Here is a 19,330-nt window from a genome sequence, read left to right on the forward strand (position 1 = left end):
GATGATGAGATGCTTTATGCCTCATGATTAGGTTAGCAGTTGATTGTTCTACCTATAGAAGACAACTGGGTACTTCAGTTTCTATTTTACAAATAAGACTCCCTGGCCTTTTGTGTCTTTCTCATAATTCCATGGCAATATTTCATTAAAAATCAGAAACCAGAAGCAAAGACATTTGTGTCTACTGTAGGGAATGGCTGAATGGCCAGGAGTTGAGGGAAGAAGGGAGATGTGTTCAGAGATTATTTCAAACTGCAAACCTTCAATTTTCTGGGGCTCTTCAAATAACAGAAAAATTAAGAGGAAGAAACCCAATGGTGCAAGATTTGTGGAATAATTGTGACAGTACATGGACAATCAATCTTCAGAAGTGAATTTGGATGTGTACTGCCTGACAAAATACTAATCACTTATTGGTTTAGCTCTGTAGATTAATAGCACGATCTTTCTGGAATAAGTAATTTCTGGAGGATGAAATGGAGTTTGCTTTTAGATTGTGTTTTCTGAAAGATTTTTAAACTTGATTTAATCTTCTTAAAAAGAAGAGACCTTTGTTTCCATTGTTGTATGAAATTTTTAATGTAATTACTCTGGGGAGGGGTTTTTCTGATGTCTGGCACACACGGTTTTGAATCTCAAAAAATGTGAAAGATTTAAAACTGGGTTTTTTTATTGGCCTGAAATATGTTCTACAGTAACATCAAGTAACACTATTGAACACTGATAATGTTTTAATTACTCTCAGCAGAACCTTCTATCTCCTTCTGTATGAGATAACTATTGAACACATTCTATTTATGGTTTTTGAAGTTAAACATTAACTATGTCACCATAAAGAATATTTGTCAGCCTTAGGTGCTAAGAATTAACTCAGAAAAAATGGAAAGATTAAACTCGCTTTCTAAATATTGCTCACTTTGTTTTTGGTCAAACCTCTTTGGATTCTATATTGAAGGATGGTTTTCAAAGTTAACTTTGTGTGGAAACTTCTGCAGGTTTCACAATTCAGAAGAACCTACCAATACAATGTGACTTGAGAATTGTACTACTATCATCATTTCCCCGAGGCTATTAAGTGAGAGATCCCAGAGAAGCTTGGAAGCAAGAAGAGCACAATGAGTTATACAGGCTAATAGTGTTAGAGCAAGTCCTGACTATAAGAAAGGAGGCCTTGGCCAGGACCCTTCTTATCTATTCCAACTGGAGAACAAGAGTATCCCTGCTGAACAGAGGTTTGCATCAGGTTTTCTTAACTTGATATGTTAAAGATCTACAGAATATGTGTTCTAGTCATGTTTGCTAAATTCCTGATTATAACTGGGCACCTCAGTTCGCTAAATTCCTGATTATAATTGGGCACTTCCTTTATATGGAAATGTACTGACCTGTAGACTTAAGTTCTTTCACAGAACTTAAAACCAATTCACAGGCATTGAGTTTGGTTAATTTGAGCTCACTAAAGAGGGGTGGACTACTTTTGGTGTAAAATTGAGATTTCTGCCTGTAGGAATCTGAGAGTCATCCCTGGGACTATTATGACTTTAGTCAATATCCAGAGGGTAATGCTTGCACAGGTAATGTCCTGTCCTAGTTATCCATCCTCTTTGAACCAGCGTATCCATGATTCATGGCCCTTTTTGGTTCCCTACACTTAACTGAGCCTATCTCTCTGTCTCCAACTTCCAAACCTTCCCAAGGCTCATCAAGAAATATGCTCTATGATAGACAAATTCCCCTCTATCCTCAGATGCTTTTCTGAAATTCTCATCTCTCTTCTTCCATGCTAAAGTACTAGCTTTCTCTGATGATAACAAATAGCACAGGCTTCTAGAAGGTGGCCATATTCTCTACCCAGCCCCCCCATACTTCAGGATTCAGAGGTGCAGCAGGGTCCCCCTTGCTCCCCACTAACTCCAGATTTCTAGGCCACCATTTTACCCCAACTTTACCACTGATTCCCATGATTCCCAGACACTGTTATGACTGAAGTTTGGTTCATGAATTAGATTTTTCTTGTTTATACTTGGATTCATAATAAAACTATAAAAGTTTTCTACATGAACAGCTAGAGGAGACAGGCTATGGCCAATGAAATAATTAACAGTGTTTTATAATGCAGTTTCTCTGAGAGATTTAGTTTCACAGATATTTAGTTGATTATATTTTGTACAACATCCAAATAGTTGAAATGTGAGAAATGAATAATGTTCTCAATAATGTGGGTTCATATATGTGGTGTATGAATTCTATTTACTACCTTCAAGCTTCTTGAAACTTTACAGGGCATTTGGACATACCCTATTCTTCTTTCGGTTTCATACATTTTACCACTATTTACCCCATACTCTACTCTTCTTAAGAACAGAATTTACATGCTTGACAAAAAAAAGGTAAGTTGAGGTGGAGAATTAAGAGGCTTTCATTAGTGATATCTATCAGATGTTTGAACTCAAATAGCTATTCCCTCTTTGCTTCCTTTGCTAAACAGCTTTGTCTTTTCTTGATTATAAGTTTTTGCTGAAAACATTTGTTTTGACCTTGATGCTCTGTCTCTTTAAGGTATGCGTGTATGTGAGCATTGATTATTGGCTTATGGACATTTATATTTTTGAGTAGAAATACTGTTTTACAAAAACAGACAGAAACTCTTGCATAATGCGTTTATGTGACTTTTGCTGGATACCTACCCATAACAATGGTTAACACGTTACACAGGCTTCTTTTAAATAATGAGTGTAGGTCCTTCAAACATACCCTGGGGTATAAATAACTAATTTTAAAGGTTAAATGCAAAATAAATAAAAGTGATGTCAACATCTTGCAGTTCTATCAGAAGTTATGTCCTGTCACTAAACTTTTATTTCAGTACATGCTGTAATAGTGTGGTGATATGATTATTTTAAAGTGACCAAAATATGCCGTACATAAAATTATGTTGATTGGAGGAAAATTGAAAAGTTGGCTATGTGATAATTTAGTATATCATTGTACTGAAGCCTTGTAAATTGTAGGTACTCAATAAATATTTATTTATAGATGAATTAAAAAGCCAGCTAAGATTTCTTGCAATAATTTATGTGACATGTGAAAGGAAAAAAAAAGAACTTGTGTGAGTCTATAAATGATATTATATGTATAAAAACTCTGGACACATATCATATGGACAGACTGTATCACATACAATGTGTACTTTTTCCTACAAAAATAAATTCTCTTCAGTTGTCAGACCAAAAGGAAAATAATAACAATCGCTACTGTTTATTTGCTACTGGGTGCTTGCTAATGTTTTACATAATGTCTTTTAATTCAAACTTCAACCTCATGGGAGAAAACTGATTTCCATTGAACAGATGGAGAAATTGAGGCTCAGAAGGTTAACTAATGAGTTCAAGGTCAAATAACCAATGATAGCATAGCCAGTGTTTGAACTCAATCCTGCCTGATTTCATGGCTTTAACCACTAAACAGCTGCCATACAGTTTTGGAAGAGAAAGGTTGATAGTAATACCTCAAGGTGAACAATTTGTTTCAGAAAAGAACATTTCAAATAGAAAAAGTGCACATAAATGATGTAGGATGAAGTTATGAACTAGGATATAAACACAAAGTTTTGCAGAGTGTCTACCAGAGCCCAAGGCAATTCCTCAGTAGAAAATCTTCATCTGTATTGCAAATACCATTTCTGTGTTTATCTATAACCATGAACATAACATAATATTACAGATGACTGGCTACATGATTTTATGGGAAAACAATGAAAGCACAGAAGTTCAAGAGAGCAGGAAAAAGTGTAAGTTCAACTTCATAGAAAGCTTTATGAATTTTGCAGCACTTTAATGCAAATCCCAGAGGGGAAAATACTTGAATTGAGACACTTTTCCTCAGAAATCTTGAGAAAATTTGACATCTTAATTCATTTCCAGGGCTTAAATATTCTAGACTAGTCTGGTGGCACTATAATAGCTTGGGCAAACATTTTATTTATTTCACTGTTGACACCAATATTTGTGCTACAAGCTGCTGCCTGCATTTGCTGCTATTTATTTATTTCCTACAGATCAAATTATTGGCCTAGACATAACGGGCTTTCCGATGAAGTGCTCCTTGCGTTCATGAGCAAATGGAAAAAGCAACCATTTTAAATGTAGATTTTTGCCACATGATGATTTAATTTATGTTTTAAGTACGACATGAAACCACTTGATATTTACATTTGTATCTGCGCAATGGAAGAACAATTGAGGTAACCATTACATAAATCAAACAAGACTCCTGTTTGTATTGGTGGGTGGTCTCTATGTCAAAATATCGTGTCCAGTTCTGGGTCAACCACTTAGCCTTTTTGAGGGGCAATTTTATTTTCCCTAGTATTTGCCTTGTGGGATTGACATTAGAACAAATGAGATCATGTGAGTGAGTGGGTCTTTGTAAAACTACAAAGTATGGCAAATGGGTTAGTAATTTTTCCTTGCTGTTAATACAGGATTGCATAGTAGCAAACACCGTTCCATTTTGTTTCTCTATATGGAGAAGCAGGAAATAGAAATGGAAAAATTTTAAACCAAACAATATACCACTTATGGGATGCTTATAACATATAGACTAGTTCAAACAGAAGGGGAGGTCTTCAGAGCATTTTACAGCAGCGTAGATATTGTGGGAAAACACTTGAGCCTGGCGCTCCTGAGGGATTTAACCTTTAGGACACTGGGCCATTTCTAAAGTCCCTAAGAATGTGAGGTAGTGACACCTCTCTCCTGGTCCCTCATCATTCAGACTTTGCTGGATGGTTTGAACCTTAGCGCTATCATGTACTCTTTTAAATTTAATCTTTCTAAATCTTCACTTTCTCACTTGTCAAATGCATATATTATCTACCTCACATTTCTGTTGTAAAGGCTGAATATGTGTGAAAAGGCCCTGCAAATTGCAATGGCTTTTACAGAGAACAAGTTACTCTTAGTATTCAGGTAGATTACTTAGCTACCCTTTCAAGATGTCAGTCTCCTTTTAGGGTGGAATAATGGGCTGATAGAACACTAATACAATGGATAAGATGTGGTTTAGATGTATATTTCAGGTATCTTTCTTCCATAATTCAGACCTAAGCTTATTATCCCTTAAAGGTAAGGAATGCATTTCCAAATGGAAACATTTCCTGAAAATTACTCCTTCCTAAATGTTACAAGACATGGTTAAGTAGCAGAGTTTAATGGTCAATAAGCAGACACCTGGACTCCTTGAATGCCTGTACCTAGAGGGAGGAAGACCCTGGCTCCATCCCAAGGCTGAAGATGACTTGGGGCTTACCTTTCTCATTAAAAGCCACTTAAATCAGGAGAAATTCCTTTTCCCTATATAAGTGTTATATTTACATAAATATATACTATACATATTCTTTATCTTTACTCCAGACTCTCCCAGTGTTCGCTGTTGAACCTATAGAGATGTTGAGTAAGAGAAGCTGAGCATATTTTTCCCTACAGCCATTTTCCCCAGTATTCTTGACGTTATTTATTTTTCCCCAATTTGGAAAAACACTTCAATGTAACTCAGTACTTTAGTATTGCACTGAAGCACTATCAATGAGTTATGCATACCTCTATAATGTTAGCAAAAAATGATTTAAAAAGCCCCAGTCATATAAGGAGTCACCAGGATATTCTGTAAAAATCATTGCTGAAACTTTTATTCATTCTATGTTTTCCAGTGATGTCCTGTAAAAATATCTATGCTAAATATATATATATATTTGTACTATAGTATCAGAGAAACATTGTCTTTGGTCTTTGATTATTTCTTTCTTTCTTTTTTACAGACAATGAAAACTGTAGTTCTATTTTAGCAAAGACTTTGGTTCACTTTTGTGGAGTCCAGAATAGGATCTTGCATATAGCAGGAACTCTATGAATATTTATTGAATGAATTGTTCATCATAATTTCTCTTTTTACCTTGGTTACAAGGAAACTTAGGGCTAAATGTAGTAGCTGCAATCATCTATATTGCTGTTTTATTTTTTGTTTGTTTTTACATCAAGCAACTTACAAAATCCAGTACATTTTTTGCTGAAAAAAAGCAAAACAAAACAAAACTGTATCGTCACTTTTTTTCTGAAGCATGAGCAGGCTTTTAGTCAGAAAAACAACATAATCAGAAAATATATATACCAGAGGAAGAAAAACAAAACAGTTGAACAGCTTCCTTTTTCCATGATAAGGTGTATGAAGGGTATCTATTTTAAAGAAATTGCAACAAATTTCAAGAGGTGTAAAGCATTTACTTTTTTTTTTTTTTTTCTGATTGGGCAAGTACTGACCCATCTGTAGCATTTGCTTTTAAAAGAAACTTCCAGAAGTTAAAATATTAACATTTTGAAATAACCAAAAGCTCAGAAAGCCCTAGCTTTGTGGTCTTCTAAGACTTGTGTTTGAGCCTTTTTTCAGGTAAAGAGACAGGCCTACTTCTGAGCCCAATCCTAGATTGAGGATGGGAGAATAACATCTAATGGGCTCTTTCACATGCATGATAGGGAGCCTGTTACTTGGCATTAAAACCAGAAAGCAAAAGCTCTTAATTCAAGACTAAGTAAAGCCCTGCTTCTCACTAAAGGAGAGAAAGCAGAATAGAGACCCTGAGAAAGCAACTTGGAGGCAATGATTTGGCAAATTCTTAGGCCTCCTAGTGCCCACAAGAGTATGTGCCTGTGAGGATCACGGAATTCACAGCTCTGGGCACGCTCCTTGGCTCTGGTCTACTGCGTGCATTTGTTTTGTTGGAAGCACCGTTCACTTAGTTTGCATTGATTTTATGTAATTCAGCCTCGGCTTGTCTTTATTGGAGTCTCTTTCTTTGAAATGATAGTAAAAACAAGAGAGCCATTTATTTTAAAATTTAGGACTTAAATGATGTTTCTGTTTCTATAATTAGAAATGCTTGTTCTTGCTTTAATAGCTTGCAGGTAGGCTCAAAGAAAAAAGAAAGAAGAATTGGTGAGAGTTTTTAATCTATAGTATTAACCATATATAAGGAAAAAATGAGAGTTCTAAGATCATTACTTCCTTCTGATGGGAGAATCCCTGAATGTTTGTCTATCAAGGGAAGTGAATGTGTCATTAAATTAGCTGTGAGCTCTCAGCAAACTTCTAGGAATGTGAGTCACACAGTTCTTTTTTTCCTTCCTTGGGGAATTTTAGCAGAAATTAAGAAGGCAATGACATACTGGCTCTCCATTTGCTTCCTTTTAACTTTTCTAAAACTTGTCGCCCCAAATTCAGGAAAATGCAAATAACTACTGAATCTTGGAAAAGCTAAGGAATGTGACTACTCTGTAAAATCTTTTTTTAAAAAATAAGAATACCAAGTGGGCGGGTCACAGTGGCTCAGTGGCAGAGCTCTTGCCTGCCATGCCGGAGACCCAGGTTCGTTTCCCGGTGCCTGCCCATGCAAAACACACACACAAACAAACAAAAACCACCAAAGAAGATAAAGGCAACTACTCAATTCCAATTCTTGTTTTCCTTTGGTGTGGATGGAAGAACGCGTGCACGTAGGTGTACCATGTGGGATGGAGGAGAAGGCCAAAAATCACAGTGTCAGTGTTTTAAGGCACATGAAGATACCTCAGCGGCACTTCCGTGCTTGTGTATGTGTGTGTGTGTGTACATGTGCACACATAGTTGGTACATATTTCTGCATATAGAGCGCAGGGCCAATGTCTCCCTTGCAGAATCAAGGAGGTGCAGGACAAGAGGGTGGGAGAAGAATGCAGGCCCCCAGGGAGAGGACCAGACCCATGGCATTTCTTGCCTGGTTGCTGCTGTGTGTTTTGCCCCAAGTATACTCTTGAGCAGGAGACTTGGTGAAGGTCTCAGTACAGCAGTGGGGAAGCCAACATGGAGGCTTATGCATTTTCCTCCAGGGGTAAATTGAAAGAGTTATCGAATTTGGATTCAGCAGATCTAGGGGAATTTCTGACTGTGAATTTTAAATTGTGTAACATCAGTGAATTCATTTATTCTTTCTGTCTCTGCTGTCTTATTTGTAAATCAGAAGTATCTGTGTTGTATACTGTAGGGTGGTAGTGAGACACGAAGTATTTAAATTGGAAGCATACTTTGCAAATGATAAGCCCCTATACAAATGTCATTGCAGTTATGATAATCCTCCCCATTAAGAAGCTGATCTGTAAAAAAAGGGCTGGCATGGAAGCAGTTTAAAAGATAACTGTGCACCTGGGAAATAAAAATAAAACTAAAAACTGTTTTTGAGAGTCATTTTGTCTCCAGCTTTTGGTTAAATCATTGGGAAGTACCACCCCCTCTCTAATGAGCTGGTTGATCACAAAGTAACTCAAGATCAAGTTCTCACAACTCTTGCATTAAATATGTCAACAGAGTTTCATTCCCAAGAAGGACAGGGGTATTTTAAAAGTATGTAATTAATGTTTAAGAAGGAATTGCAGGCTTCAATGAACATTATCCTTGTTTCTGTCTTTATTTCAGATTTCAACATGTGTTTTTAACTTTATTTTTATCTTAATGCTTTTCCCTTGGAATTTACTAAAAAAAATCTGATATCAAACTAGAAAAGGCCCTGGACCACACTGAATATTTTTTTTATTGGCATGTATTTAAAAAACATATTCTCTCTCTTTTCCTGGTGCAATAAAGGGTAAGATGGGAAGCAATAAGTCAATTAAAAGCATTGACACAGAAAATCAGGGATTATCTGTTTGAAACCAAACCCAAATTTGCAATCAATTTAGAGTCAGATTCAATCCCTTAATCTCTTTGAAAATGGATAAACTGGCAAGATGCCATATAGTATGACACTGAGAGAGTTTTAGACTCTCTTATATTTGTGGGTACATTTTTATAAAATGCATATATATTTGCATATGGATGCCGATCAGCTTGAGAGTTCTTTGCTTCAGGTGCAGATTCTTAGGGATAGGTTTGATTTTCCAATGAACTCAATGATGGAAGGTTCAATGGAGAAGACATTCAGATAATGTTATATTTTTGAAGATGTTTCCAAACTTTATAAAACAGACAAAGATATTTTAAACTCTTTTAGGAAGCTACTCCTTGTATGGAAGTGAGACCTTTATGAAATACCCAATGTTTTAAAATATTAGAGTAATAAATAGGATATGCCAGACAGTGACATAAAATACTATCAAGGTACAGATATTATTTATAATAAAATTTTAAATTTTAATTTAACTGCATTTTAAAATTTTAAATATATTTTATAAGCCTCAGACCTTGATTTTCCATGATTATCACCTATTACTTTTAATATTTATCTTATGGGTAGCATATTCCAAAGTGTGTTCTTGGAAACATTAGAGCTCTCATGAACACTGTGTTTTTCATCAGATAAATTAGATGAAAGCTGTGTAATATAAGGAAGTATTCATAATTATTTGTAGGTGTGAAATGGTATTGTGATTTTGCTAAAAGAAGATTCCTCTTTTAGAGATGCATACTAAAGTATTTATGAGTGAAATGATGCTTTGTCTGGAATTTACTTCAACATAATACGGAAGTTGTGAAAAAGAATGGGATTAGGGCAGGGTTGTCTGTGGGCTGACCTTCTGGATTTGAGTGATGGGTACATGTGGGTTCAGTATACCCCAGCTTTCATTTTGGTATATCAGAAATTTTCCACAATATAAAAAAAACATGTTTATTGCTTTCCTCTTAGAGATTTTATAGCGTTCAAAGGGTTGTGAGGAGTGAGGCGTTCTTGGGTAAAAGATCCAGTTTAGTTCTGTTCTACCCAAACTTAAACTTGTCTGGTAACTTTATGGGTTCATAGACATAAGAAAAGAATGTGGGCTATTCTTTTCAAGGAACACCTATTGATGTATCTCCTTATTTTTTTTTCATGTATCGTCCACAATATTACCAGACTTCTAGCACCATAAAAGTTTTATCTTCATGATGAGAAGCATATTGAAAACATAAAGATAGAGAATTGAATGTAAAAAGAGAAATCATTTTATCATTTGCAAATCCTTACAGATTTGAGGCAACTATAAGTGAAATATGATTAACTATAAATTTATTTTTAATTTCACCTAAAATTATTTTCTATAGTAATTTAAGCTCAGAAGTATTGTTAAAGATAAGACAGTTTCAGAAAGAAAGAATGAATAGTAGTAAATATTTTGAAAGATAAGAAGGAATTATTTTTTGTCAGATGTTAGCCATAGATCTTGTCCCAAATGTTTAGTAGTTTACTGTGTTTAAAACAAAGACCCTTACATACCATCATTATCAAACTCAATAATTTTATTTTTGCATGTTTTTATCCTAATTTTGTATAAGATATAGTAAACTGATTCCATTTCATACCCATAAATTATTTCTCATACTAGATAAATTGTATTAGCTAGAGATGTTCTTCAAACTAAAATTCTATGGTTGCTAAATAAGATTGCATTTTATGTAATATGTTTTTAAAGTTCTTCATGTATCAGTAGTTGTTTTCAGTTTTTAAATAAATTAAACAAATTTATTAGTTTTTAAAATAAATTATACATACCTTTTAAACTTTGTTTCTAAGTAGATACAGCTTATTACTAGCTTATAGCAGCATTTATAGCTATCCTTTCTTGCTTTTCAGAGACTAGTAAACTTTTTAAAATTGTTGACTTTTATGAAAATTCAAACAAGAACATTTGCATTTATTACAATATACTGCCAAAAATTGCATTAATTTCCATTGGTGCCTATTAATTTGATAAATGTTTTGTCATTTGTACCATTTGCGCTGTCAAAACAAGTTAATTGTATCTTATGACATTTTTGACAATTGCTTTAACTCTGGCAAAAAAAAAAAAACAACACAAAAAACATTCTTGCTCACTGAAAGCTTGAGCTAAGCAAAGGAAGACCAACACATATCCGGTTCTTGCAAAAGTTCAATTTAGGATGAATGTTAAAACAGTGATTCTCCGGGACTCCTGTATAGAAGTACTCATATTACTCACATTTTGTAGTAGAAAATTATGTACCTGCATAATCTGTTCTTGCATAATGCCCATCTTCAGATTTAGTAGTTGTAGTTGTGTTATCTGTGTTAAAAATTTAACAGTAAAGATTAAGTGTTTCCTAAATATCTAGTCCCAAACTTATAATATCCTTATAATAGCATCTTTATTGCAATTTGTTGATTGACAGTTTTACAATTATAGTTCTAAGCAGTCTTTACACAAAGGTAGTTCTGCATGTCAATTTTTGTTGAAAGCAAATAGTAGAGTAATGACAGCTTTCTAAGATTCGGGACAAGGAAAAGATTCACAATTATAACTGAGCTAAGGTGTTTAAAAGAATAACAAGCCAGAAACCAAGAAAATGTTTGTTTCTGAACAACATCCTGCCTTAAAATGCACTTAAAACAATTCTCCTGAATCAAAACATAAAAATAGAGTGATGTGCTTTTAATTTCAATGTTGTCAAATAAATTATTAAAATATTTCCCAAAATATGATTTTGACATTTCTTTTTCTGCAAGGAGAATGTCTTCAATCTTCTGAATATTACTTCTGTATGTATGACATTGTGAAGATACGGTCTCATTTTACAGAAAAAAGTATAGACTGTTGCTGATAGGCCTTCAAACTCCTATAATCAACACAAATACTACAGCAAGCTGTACTATACATTATAAATCACAGATGTCTTTAGGAAATGAAACGGCTGCCTAATAAGGAGTTATCTTCACTTTTCATTTCACAGAAAGACTAAAAGCATTCTTTGAAATGAATTTTGGTATGAGCATTACCTTGACATCGACCCAAAGACATGACTTCAATTTTTTCCTGTTTCTGACATGACGCTTCTTTGATTTGACATGCATTATCATAAGATTTCCCATCAGAAGCGCAGAGGGGATTGAAGTTGGTTTGAGAACAATCAATGTTGCACACGCACCTAAAGGAAGAAAGAGAAATGAAAATATGTGGCATCAATAGTGTTGTTACCATATTATAAATAAAACACAAAGTAAAAGACTTGCTAGGTCGGCAAAATGCAAGTTGGCAAAACTGAATTGTATCGTTCCAGGGTAGTTCCTTCACTTTTCTACGTGAGATGAAAAGTAACACAGAACTAATAGAAAATAATTCAAATGACTGAGCAATGGATAAAAAAAGAAAATGAAAAGGGAAAACTCAGAAAGTCAGTTAATCTCTTCCACAGGAACTTTAAAAACATGTACATAAAAACTCCGTGCTGATGCCTGTGGAATTTGAATAAGCTGAGGTTGCCATGATACTCTGCTTCAGAAATTCTTTAAATGAAATCATACCGTGTGACTTCTTTTCCAGAGATATACTAATGGTTAAAGCTTGAGTAAGAAGACTCAGAGAAAAATTAAGAAAAAGCAAACAAGTAAATCATTTGGAATAAAATCAATAGTTTCGTTTCTTCATCATTAATAAGGATGCACACAAAATATACTAAGGTTCTTAACCTTTTTGGGGCCACAAAACCCTTTGAGAATCAAATTAAAGCTATATCTCTCTCTCCAGAGAACTACTATGCTCATGTAAAGAATTGTTTGCATAAAATCTTAGGAATTTTATGGGTGCCTTGAAGCTTATCCCATGAACCTTTTCCCCAGATATACAGTGCTCTTTTTCTGCTTCTACTTTTAAATAATAAATACAAGTTTATTTGCCACTCATGATTTTCAATATATTTTATGTAATAGAAAAATAAATCTGTGAATTAATGAGAATTAGGTCATCTTAACCAGAAGAATTAAATATTTTTAACACAAACTTTGTTTTTTCGTACATTCTTATATTACAATGCTTTGTGTATATTTTGTTACTCAAAATATTGTTTTGATTGCTTGTTTTTGCATGCAACCACTGCCTTAGAATATAAACTCTCTTCAAATTCAGGGAAAAGAGGAACAGATATTTATAGTCTAAATTATTAATTTTTGTGTTCTACTTCTAAATAGAGATATGCTTCTTGAATTCCTGCACCACACATTTTAGTTCTACCTACCTTATTTAGATACGTAACAATAAAATACATAATGGTAACAATAAATGCCAGTATCCCCTACTGGATTCTTAATCTGCATTGTTTTATTTAATCTTCTCAGCAGCCATTTTACAGACCAAAAGATATTACCTAAGGTCAGACAGCTGGTAAAATATGGCACAAGGATATAGCTGTGAATGTGTTAAACCAAACCCACCTCCTCTCCACTACATTCCTTAAGGAATGTGTATTAGAAGCTACTGAAAAACTTTTAAGATTCTAAACAGGTTCCTGGGCCCTAGTAACTCTGGGTTAGAGTTTAGGAATCTGTACTCTTAACCGGTCAGGCTGGCACCAGACTCACTACCTGTGAACCGATGCTTGATCAGCATGGTTTGTTGACTGACTGAGCAAGAGAAGATTTATCTAAACCAGTGCTTCTCAGAGTATAGCCCTTAGATTATTTATATTAGAATTACTTGGAATGTTGTTTAAAATGATGGCAAGAAATGTGTGAATACATTTTTTGAATTTTGTAAGAAAATTGCTTTAGGAACACTTGGTTATTTTTATATTCACCTATTTAGAAACGAATAGCTAGGACAGATGGTAAACATCTCTAAATGTTTACGTCACTGAGGAGTGGTGATCCTACCATGACAGCTCCTGGGAACACGGTGTGGCTACCAGGGCTGACTCCTAGCATCTGAAAACTCTGAAATCAGAAGCTGCCTACTTGTCCAAAGAGATTTTGGTCTTTTTCATTGTGTTCTAGAAAAAGTGACTTTGTAAGACAAGCTTGCTGTCCTCAATCACTTGTATTAAATAAAGCGGGTGAGGATGGATGACTGTATTCAGAAAAAAAAAAAAGTGTTCTTATTGTTTTCAGGCCAGCTTTAGTTTTGACCATTGTTTAGAAAAGCTTTAGGGACTACCTCCTTAAAGGTTTCCTAAATAATTAACTACTAGCAACAAAAGAACAGAGAGGGAGAGTATGCTCTGTCTTCTACCCAAATGGTAAACCAGGTAAGATCCTAAGGGCTTTGTAGGTAGCTCCCAATCGAGCCCATAAAAATTCAAGAATGTATACCACATATATTTTGGCAAAAAGTAACGAACAGTTCAGAAATCCATATGGAATCAGGAAAACGAAACAGTGAAGTGAGAACAGAGATGGCAAGAGAAAATTTTGTTGACTCAAATTGGCTAGAATTAACGTTTCAGTGACAAATTCACTTAAAACAATGGTTCAAGATATATTATAAGAATGTCTTTTTCTAACTGACTGATTTTTTTTTTCCTGTTTGACTGATGTAAGTCCCAGACCTTTTCTATTGCAACATTTTTTTCCCCCTTTTCCCTTCCGAATATTTCTCTCAAGGTTTCTCAGGGCTTCCTCTCGAGGTTTTCTACTCCTTTGGCGATTCCTGGCTCTTGTTGTCTCAAAGCCTTTCAGGGAATGGCTAAGGTGAGTGTATGATCATTTGATATTTTAGTCTCCTCTCGACAAGACAATGAGGATTCTCTCAGTTGAAAAGAAGGCATGCTTTTGCTGGGATGCCAGCTTCACGAAAGCATGGATTAGATTAGTCTTTTTCTCAACTCTGTTTTATCACTATATCTTCTCTCTTCTGTGACTCTTTCTTTCCTCTTCTGTGGCCTTGCATAATCTCAAACATGAGTAAATTAAAAAACACACACACACTTTTATCAGTCTCAGAAATTGCAACCTGGAAGTGTTTGGCGAATTTTTTTTTTTTTCTTAATAAGTGGAAGTTTCAAATGGCTTAAAAATTATGTAGCCTGGGGAGAGGGAAATGTTGTGACTGGTTTACCAAGGACCCACCATTTCTGTTTATCAGAGACCAATGAGCTCTGATGACGTGATTATTATTACCACAGTGTGTGCATCTAAGTCTATTAAACTGAATTACCTAAGAAAAACATGTAGAATTCCAGGATCATGGCTGAAAGGCTAAACCCATCTTGACCTCTATTGGTAGTGGCTGAATTTTCTTTGCATTTCCCGCTCAGCCCAACACCTTGCACATGCTATAATTTTTAAATTTTTTTGGCATGAGCAGGCACTGGGAATCAAATCCGGGTCTCCAGCATGGCAGGCGAGAACTCTGCCCACTAAGCCACCATGGCCTGCCCCACATGCTGTACTTTTAATGATTACATGTTAAATGAATAAATAAATTAGATGAATGAATATATTAACAATGATTTTACATTTCTAAAGAAATGACAATGTAAATTGTCCTTACTAAACTACTATAAAAACGGTCATTGTGCTGGCAAATAATTTCCTTAGCAAATATTAAGTGTAATCACTGAGATCAAATGAAAATTAAATTGAATTTGAGAGTAATGATAATAATAATAATCCTGACTTAGTCAATGACAGTGCCTATACTGGTGCTGTATGCTTTATACATTATTATTCCTTTTATCCTTATAATATCACTATGTGGGAGTTACTATTGTTTCCATCTTACAGATAAGAAAATTGAGGCTTGGAGAAGTTGACAAGGAGTAACATGACAAATAACAATTCGTTAAGAGGAGAGCCTAATTCAAATCTAAGTTGTTTGACTTCAGATCCTGTGCTTCTTTATGTGCTGAAAGAATGTTAATAAATAAGACAGACCTATTTTCCTATTATTAACTCATTAAAGGAATACTTTGGATGAATAAGCTTTGAAAAAGCAAGGTTATATCTACTTTTGAAATATTTATCATGATTTTATGAATTCAAATCACATTGACTTTTATTTGGTCTCAGTCTTCCCAAACAAATGGCCCAAGCTTTTTAGAATCATTGGGATGTATCAGTGAGTATTAGTTTTAAGATATTCTTAAATTCTGAACTAATACCTGGTATTAGAATTAGTAACTAATCTGTTTACTAAATTAATCTGACTACTTAAAGAATCAATTGTTCAACATGTTTTCTCCTTAAATAAAACTCTATAAAATTGACCCCGCATAAAAACACACATTTAGAAACAAAAACATTTATCTACACACAAATATACACCAACTGACTCTACTAACATTGTGAAATTAGAGAATTTTTAGCAATGCATCTTTGTTGATCATCTGCTTCAAAATGTTTTAAAAGTCTGGAATTTTAGTAAGCTCAGACATAGGCCAGGAAGTTTTTGTGTATTTATGTAAGTGAACGAATATGCATATGTGTGTGCCTGTTTATGTATGTGTATGGGTGTGTGAATGGTGTGGGCTCATACCTGCAGCAAATTGCTGTATTATTAATGTGTCTATTTACAAGTTCGTATCTTTACTCATCTGCAGTTTTCTCAAGGACAAGGTGACTTATTTACCTTTAAATCTGTGCCTTAGTATAGTATAGTGTGTTATGGCAGGTCTTCGATAAATGCTTATTGAATGAATTGTTGAATGGGTGGCAAGATGAAGCTGGAAGAATTAAAGGAAACTGTCATTGTGCTAGTTATTAACATCTAGGAGAGATAATCAATGATATTAACATAAACTACCTAATTTTGTGTTAATTGGCACATGCGGTTTCTAAGCAAGGAGAAGGAGCCTCCCAAAAGACTAGGACCCACCTTTCTCCTTTATATGTATCTACACAGAGAAGAGAAAAAGATAACTAGTCTCCAGTAGCCTCAAAGGTATCAAACTCCAACTGTGAAAAGATGCTTTCCCCAGCCAGGTTACTCCTTATATTTTATGGTACTCGGGTGCAGTTTTAGGCACTAATATAATTTGAACATGATAATGACTGGTCAGTTTATTACCACATCAAATCACTGAAAAATATAAGACTCTGATAAAAAGGTGACAGAATTATCATATTAGTGTAATGGTGAAATTGCAGGTCATTCTGTGTTTTAGCAGCTTATGTAAATTAAACCAGGATTTTTCTTTCTGCAGAAATGAGAGGCGGACATTTTTAAAAACAGAAACGATCTCTTCTTCACTGCTTTTGGCAAATAATTGCATTATTCTTCATTCTGAGAGGAGTAACTAGTTAATTACAGCATGCCATGAGTATTTTATGTGAGCCAAAGATTGTAAGGCTGAACATTGTATGGATGCCTTTAAGGTTTTTTGTGTTTTCTTTTCTTTTCTTCTTTTTTTCCCCTTCAGCCTATCTCAGTCTTTTGACATTTTGACACTACGATTACATAGATATCTTTTCTGCAAGGCTACAAAGAAAAAGAATCAGCCCTACTTGAAAATAATAATTTCAGGGGATCTATGTAGAAATACTACCCTCTGAAAACCTCCAGAGAAAATGAACGTGGACTGAATACCTTAGTTCTCTGAATTATAAGAAAGAAGACAAATATCCAATCATTTAAAAAGACCACCTGATGGAGCAAAGAACCTAAATTATTTAGGACTTTATCATTATAGAAGGTAAGGGTGATGTGTAAGACAACTCACATACGTTTATAATTATCTCATGAATATTTGGGGGGGCTTGACATTTAGTTCCCTGCGTCGCTTGGAATGGCTCTTCCAGGAGGATGTATAACAAGTTAGATAAATATTTCTTGTGTATTTAGGAATGCCTCGTCATCATCTCCCGAAGTGTGGGTATTTAAACCTTGATAGATAGTAAATTACTCATCCAGGTGTCTGGTTTGTGGCTGCCCTCTAATTTCACTAGATTTCATTTCATCTATTAAACATGCCTGTCACTTACTTTTCTTCTAAAGTTCTCGATATAGTTTCCACTAGATATTTTGACCATACAACCGTCCTAATCATTGTAAAAGCACACAATTGCACTGCAGTGAGGCTGAGTTTCTGGGTAGTTTTGGAATTTGACTGTGGTTCCCCTGAGCCTGCCTGTCTCTGGGGCTATTACACAGACCCTCTCTGGCCTGGCCAGGTGATGTAGTCACAACCACTTTATGTGCTCTCCTTAAGAATGGTTAATAGCTGAGCTGCATGATATTAAAAACAGTAAAATGGTGTGTACCTTTCATTAAGACTCTTATGATGCTTTAAGCACATTTACTTATTAACTCTTACATCACTACCTTTGATTAAAGAAATTACAGTACAGGAATGGCAGTGAGTTGCGAGGGTAAAACAAGGTAAGAGATAATTCTTACTCAGTTGATATTTGTGAGCTTGGGTCAATCATTTTTGGTAGGGGGCAGGACAATTGCTTTGGTTTTGAAACCTGGGAGGAAGGAACAATGTTCCCCTCCAGACCCATCACCCAGGACAACCTGTGGCCAGGTTTATCCTGTACATGGAATAAGTTTAGCTGCTGTTAGTATTTCCCTTTAAACAGGGAAGCTATGCATAGACGTTTGGCCTATTAGATAGGGATGGTCTTGGGAATATTGATACCTAAAGCCTTGGATAACAACCAAACAGTAGATGGGAGTCTGGAGAAAGAAAAATAATGGGCTGATAAACTCTTCCTTATAATGAATATGGGAGCTATTGCTGGGAAAGAGACTGACCATCTTGCCTTGAAACAATACCTACTATAATGAAGACAGATAGGAAACTACAGAGGAATTCCCCTGCGCCAGAGGCCTTGCTACAACTTTCACAGGAGTCTCCTTTAACACTCACAAGAAAGGAAGGAAGAGGTAGAGTGTGAACCATCTCAAATGATAGGTTTCAGACAGAGAAAAATCGTGGAGCAAATGGCATGGGGAATTATTTGCAGGCAGACAGGGTACCATGGGGGATGATGGCGAGATCAGGCTGATTGTAATGAAGTCGTCCCATGGAAGGCGATGGAACACAACACTCTAAACAGATTGTGAGGGGCCTCAATTCCAGACGGAAGAGTTTGGCCTTTATTTTCTAGGCAATGTGGACTCTTGAAAGCTTTTTGAGCACAGGGTGATGAGAAGGTCAACGTGATGAAAGCAGTGCTTTAGGAAGATGATGCTGTGGCGGTGAGCAGGCAGAGGGACTAGTTACCACCCTACTGCTGTAAGCTAGAGGGAATAGAAAGGAAAGCCCAGGAGTGAGGCATTAACTCCAAGGAAGAATCAATAAGGTTTAGGGGCTGGATACTTAAGGGATATTATTACAGTGAAGTACCAGGGCCAAATGTCACCGCAATGCCCTTCCTGCTCTACCCTTTCCTGCTTTTTTCTTGACCTGCCTTGCGTTCCAAATCGGAAACTTATTAAAGGCGCCGTCAAGCTCAGGGATACAGCTGCGTGGATGACTCAGGTGGGCATTCTTTCCTCACAAGGAAAGTCTTTTTACCTTTGCTATTGGGACAGGAGAAAGCAGGGATATCATGCAAGCAGCATTAATCGCAGTTTAAGGAGAATTATTCATTGCATTA

General features: G+C 35.4%; 1 protein-coding gene across 1 annotated transcript in view; it reads right to left on the reverse strand.

The window, feature by feature from the left end:
- Positions 1-19,330, reverse strand: part of TMEFF2 (transmembrane protein with EGF like and two follistatin like domains 2) — a 237,573-nt gene that overhangs the window by 43,349 nt on the left and 174,894 nt on the right. The window contains exons 6-7 of the mRNA XM_077151984.1: positions 11,795-11,943; positions 11,025-11,084 (exon numbers count right to left, since the gene is read on the reverse strand). Of these exons, the coding sequence (XP_077008099.1) occupies positions 11,025-11,084; positions 11,795-11,943 (209 nt within the window). The remainder of the gene's footprint in view (positions 1-11,024; positions 11,085-11,794; positions 11,944-19,330) is intronic.

This window comes from Tamandua tetradactyla, chromosome 3 (assembly GCF_023851605.1).
Source record: "Tamandua tetradactyla isolate mTamTet1 chromosome 3, mTamTet1.pri, whole genome shotgun sequence".
Classification (NCBI taxonomy): domain Eukaryota; kingdom Metazoa; phylum Chordata; class Mammalia; order Pilosa; family Myrmecophagidae; genus Tamandua; species Tamandua tetradactyla.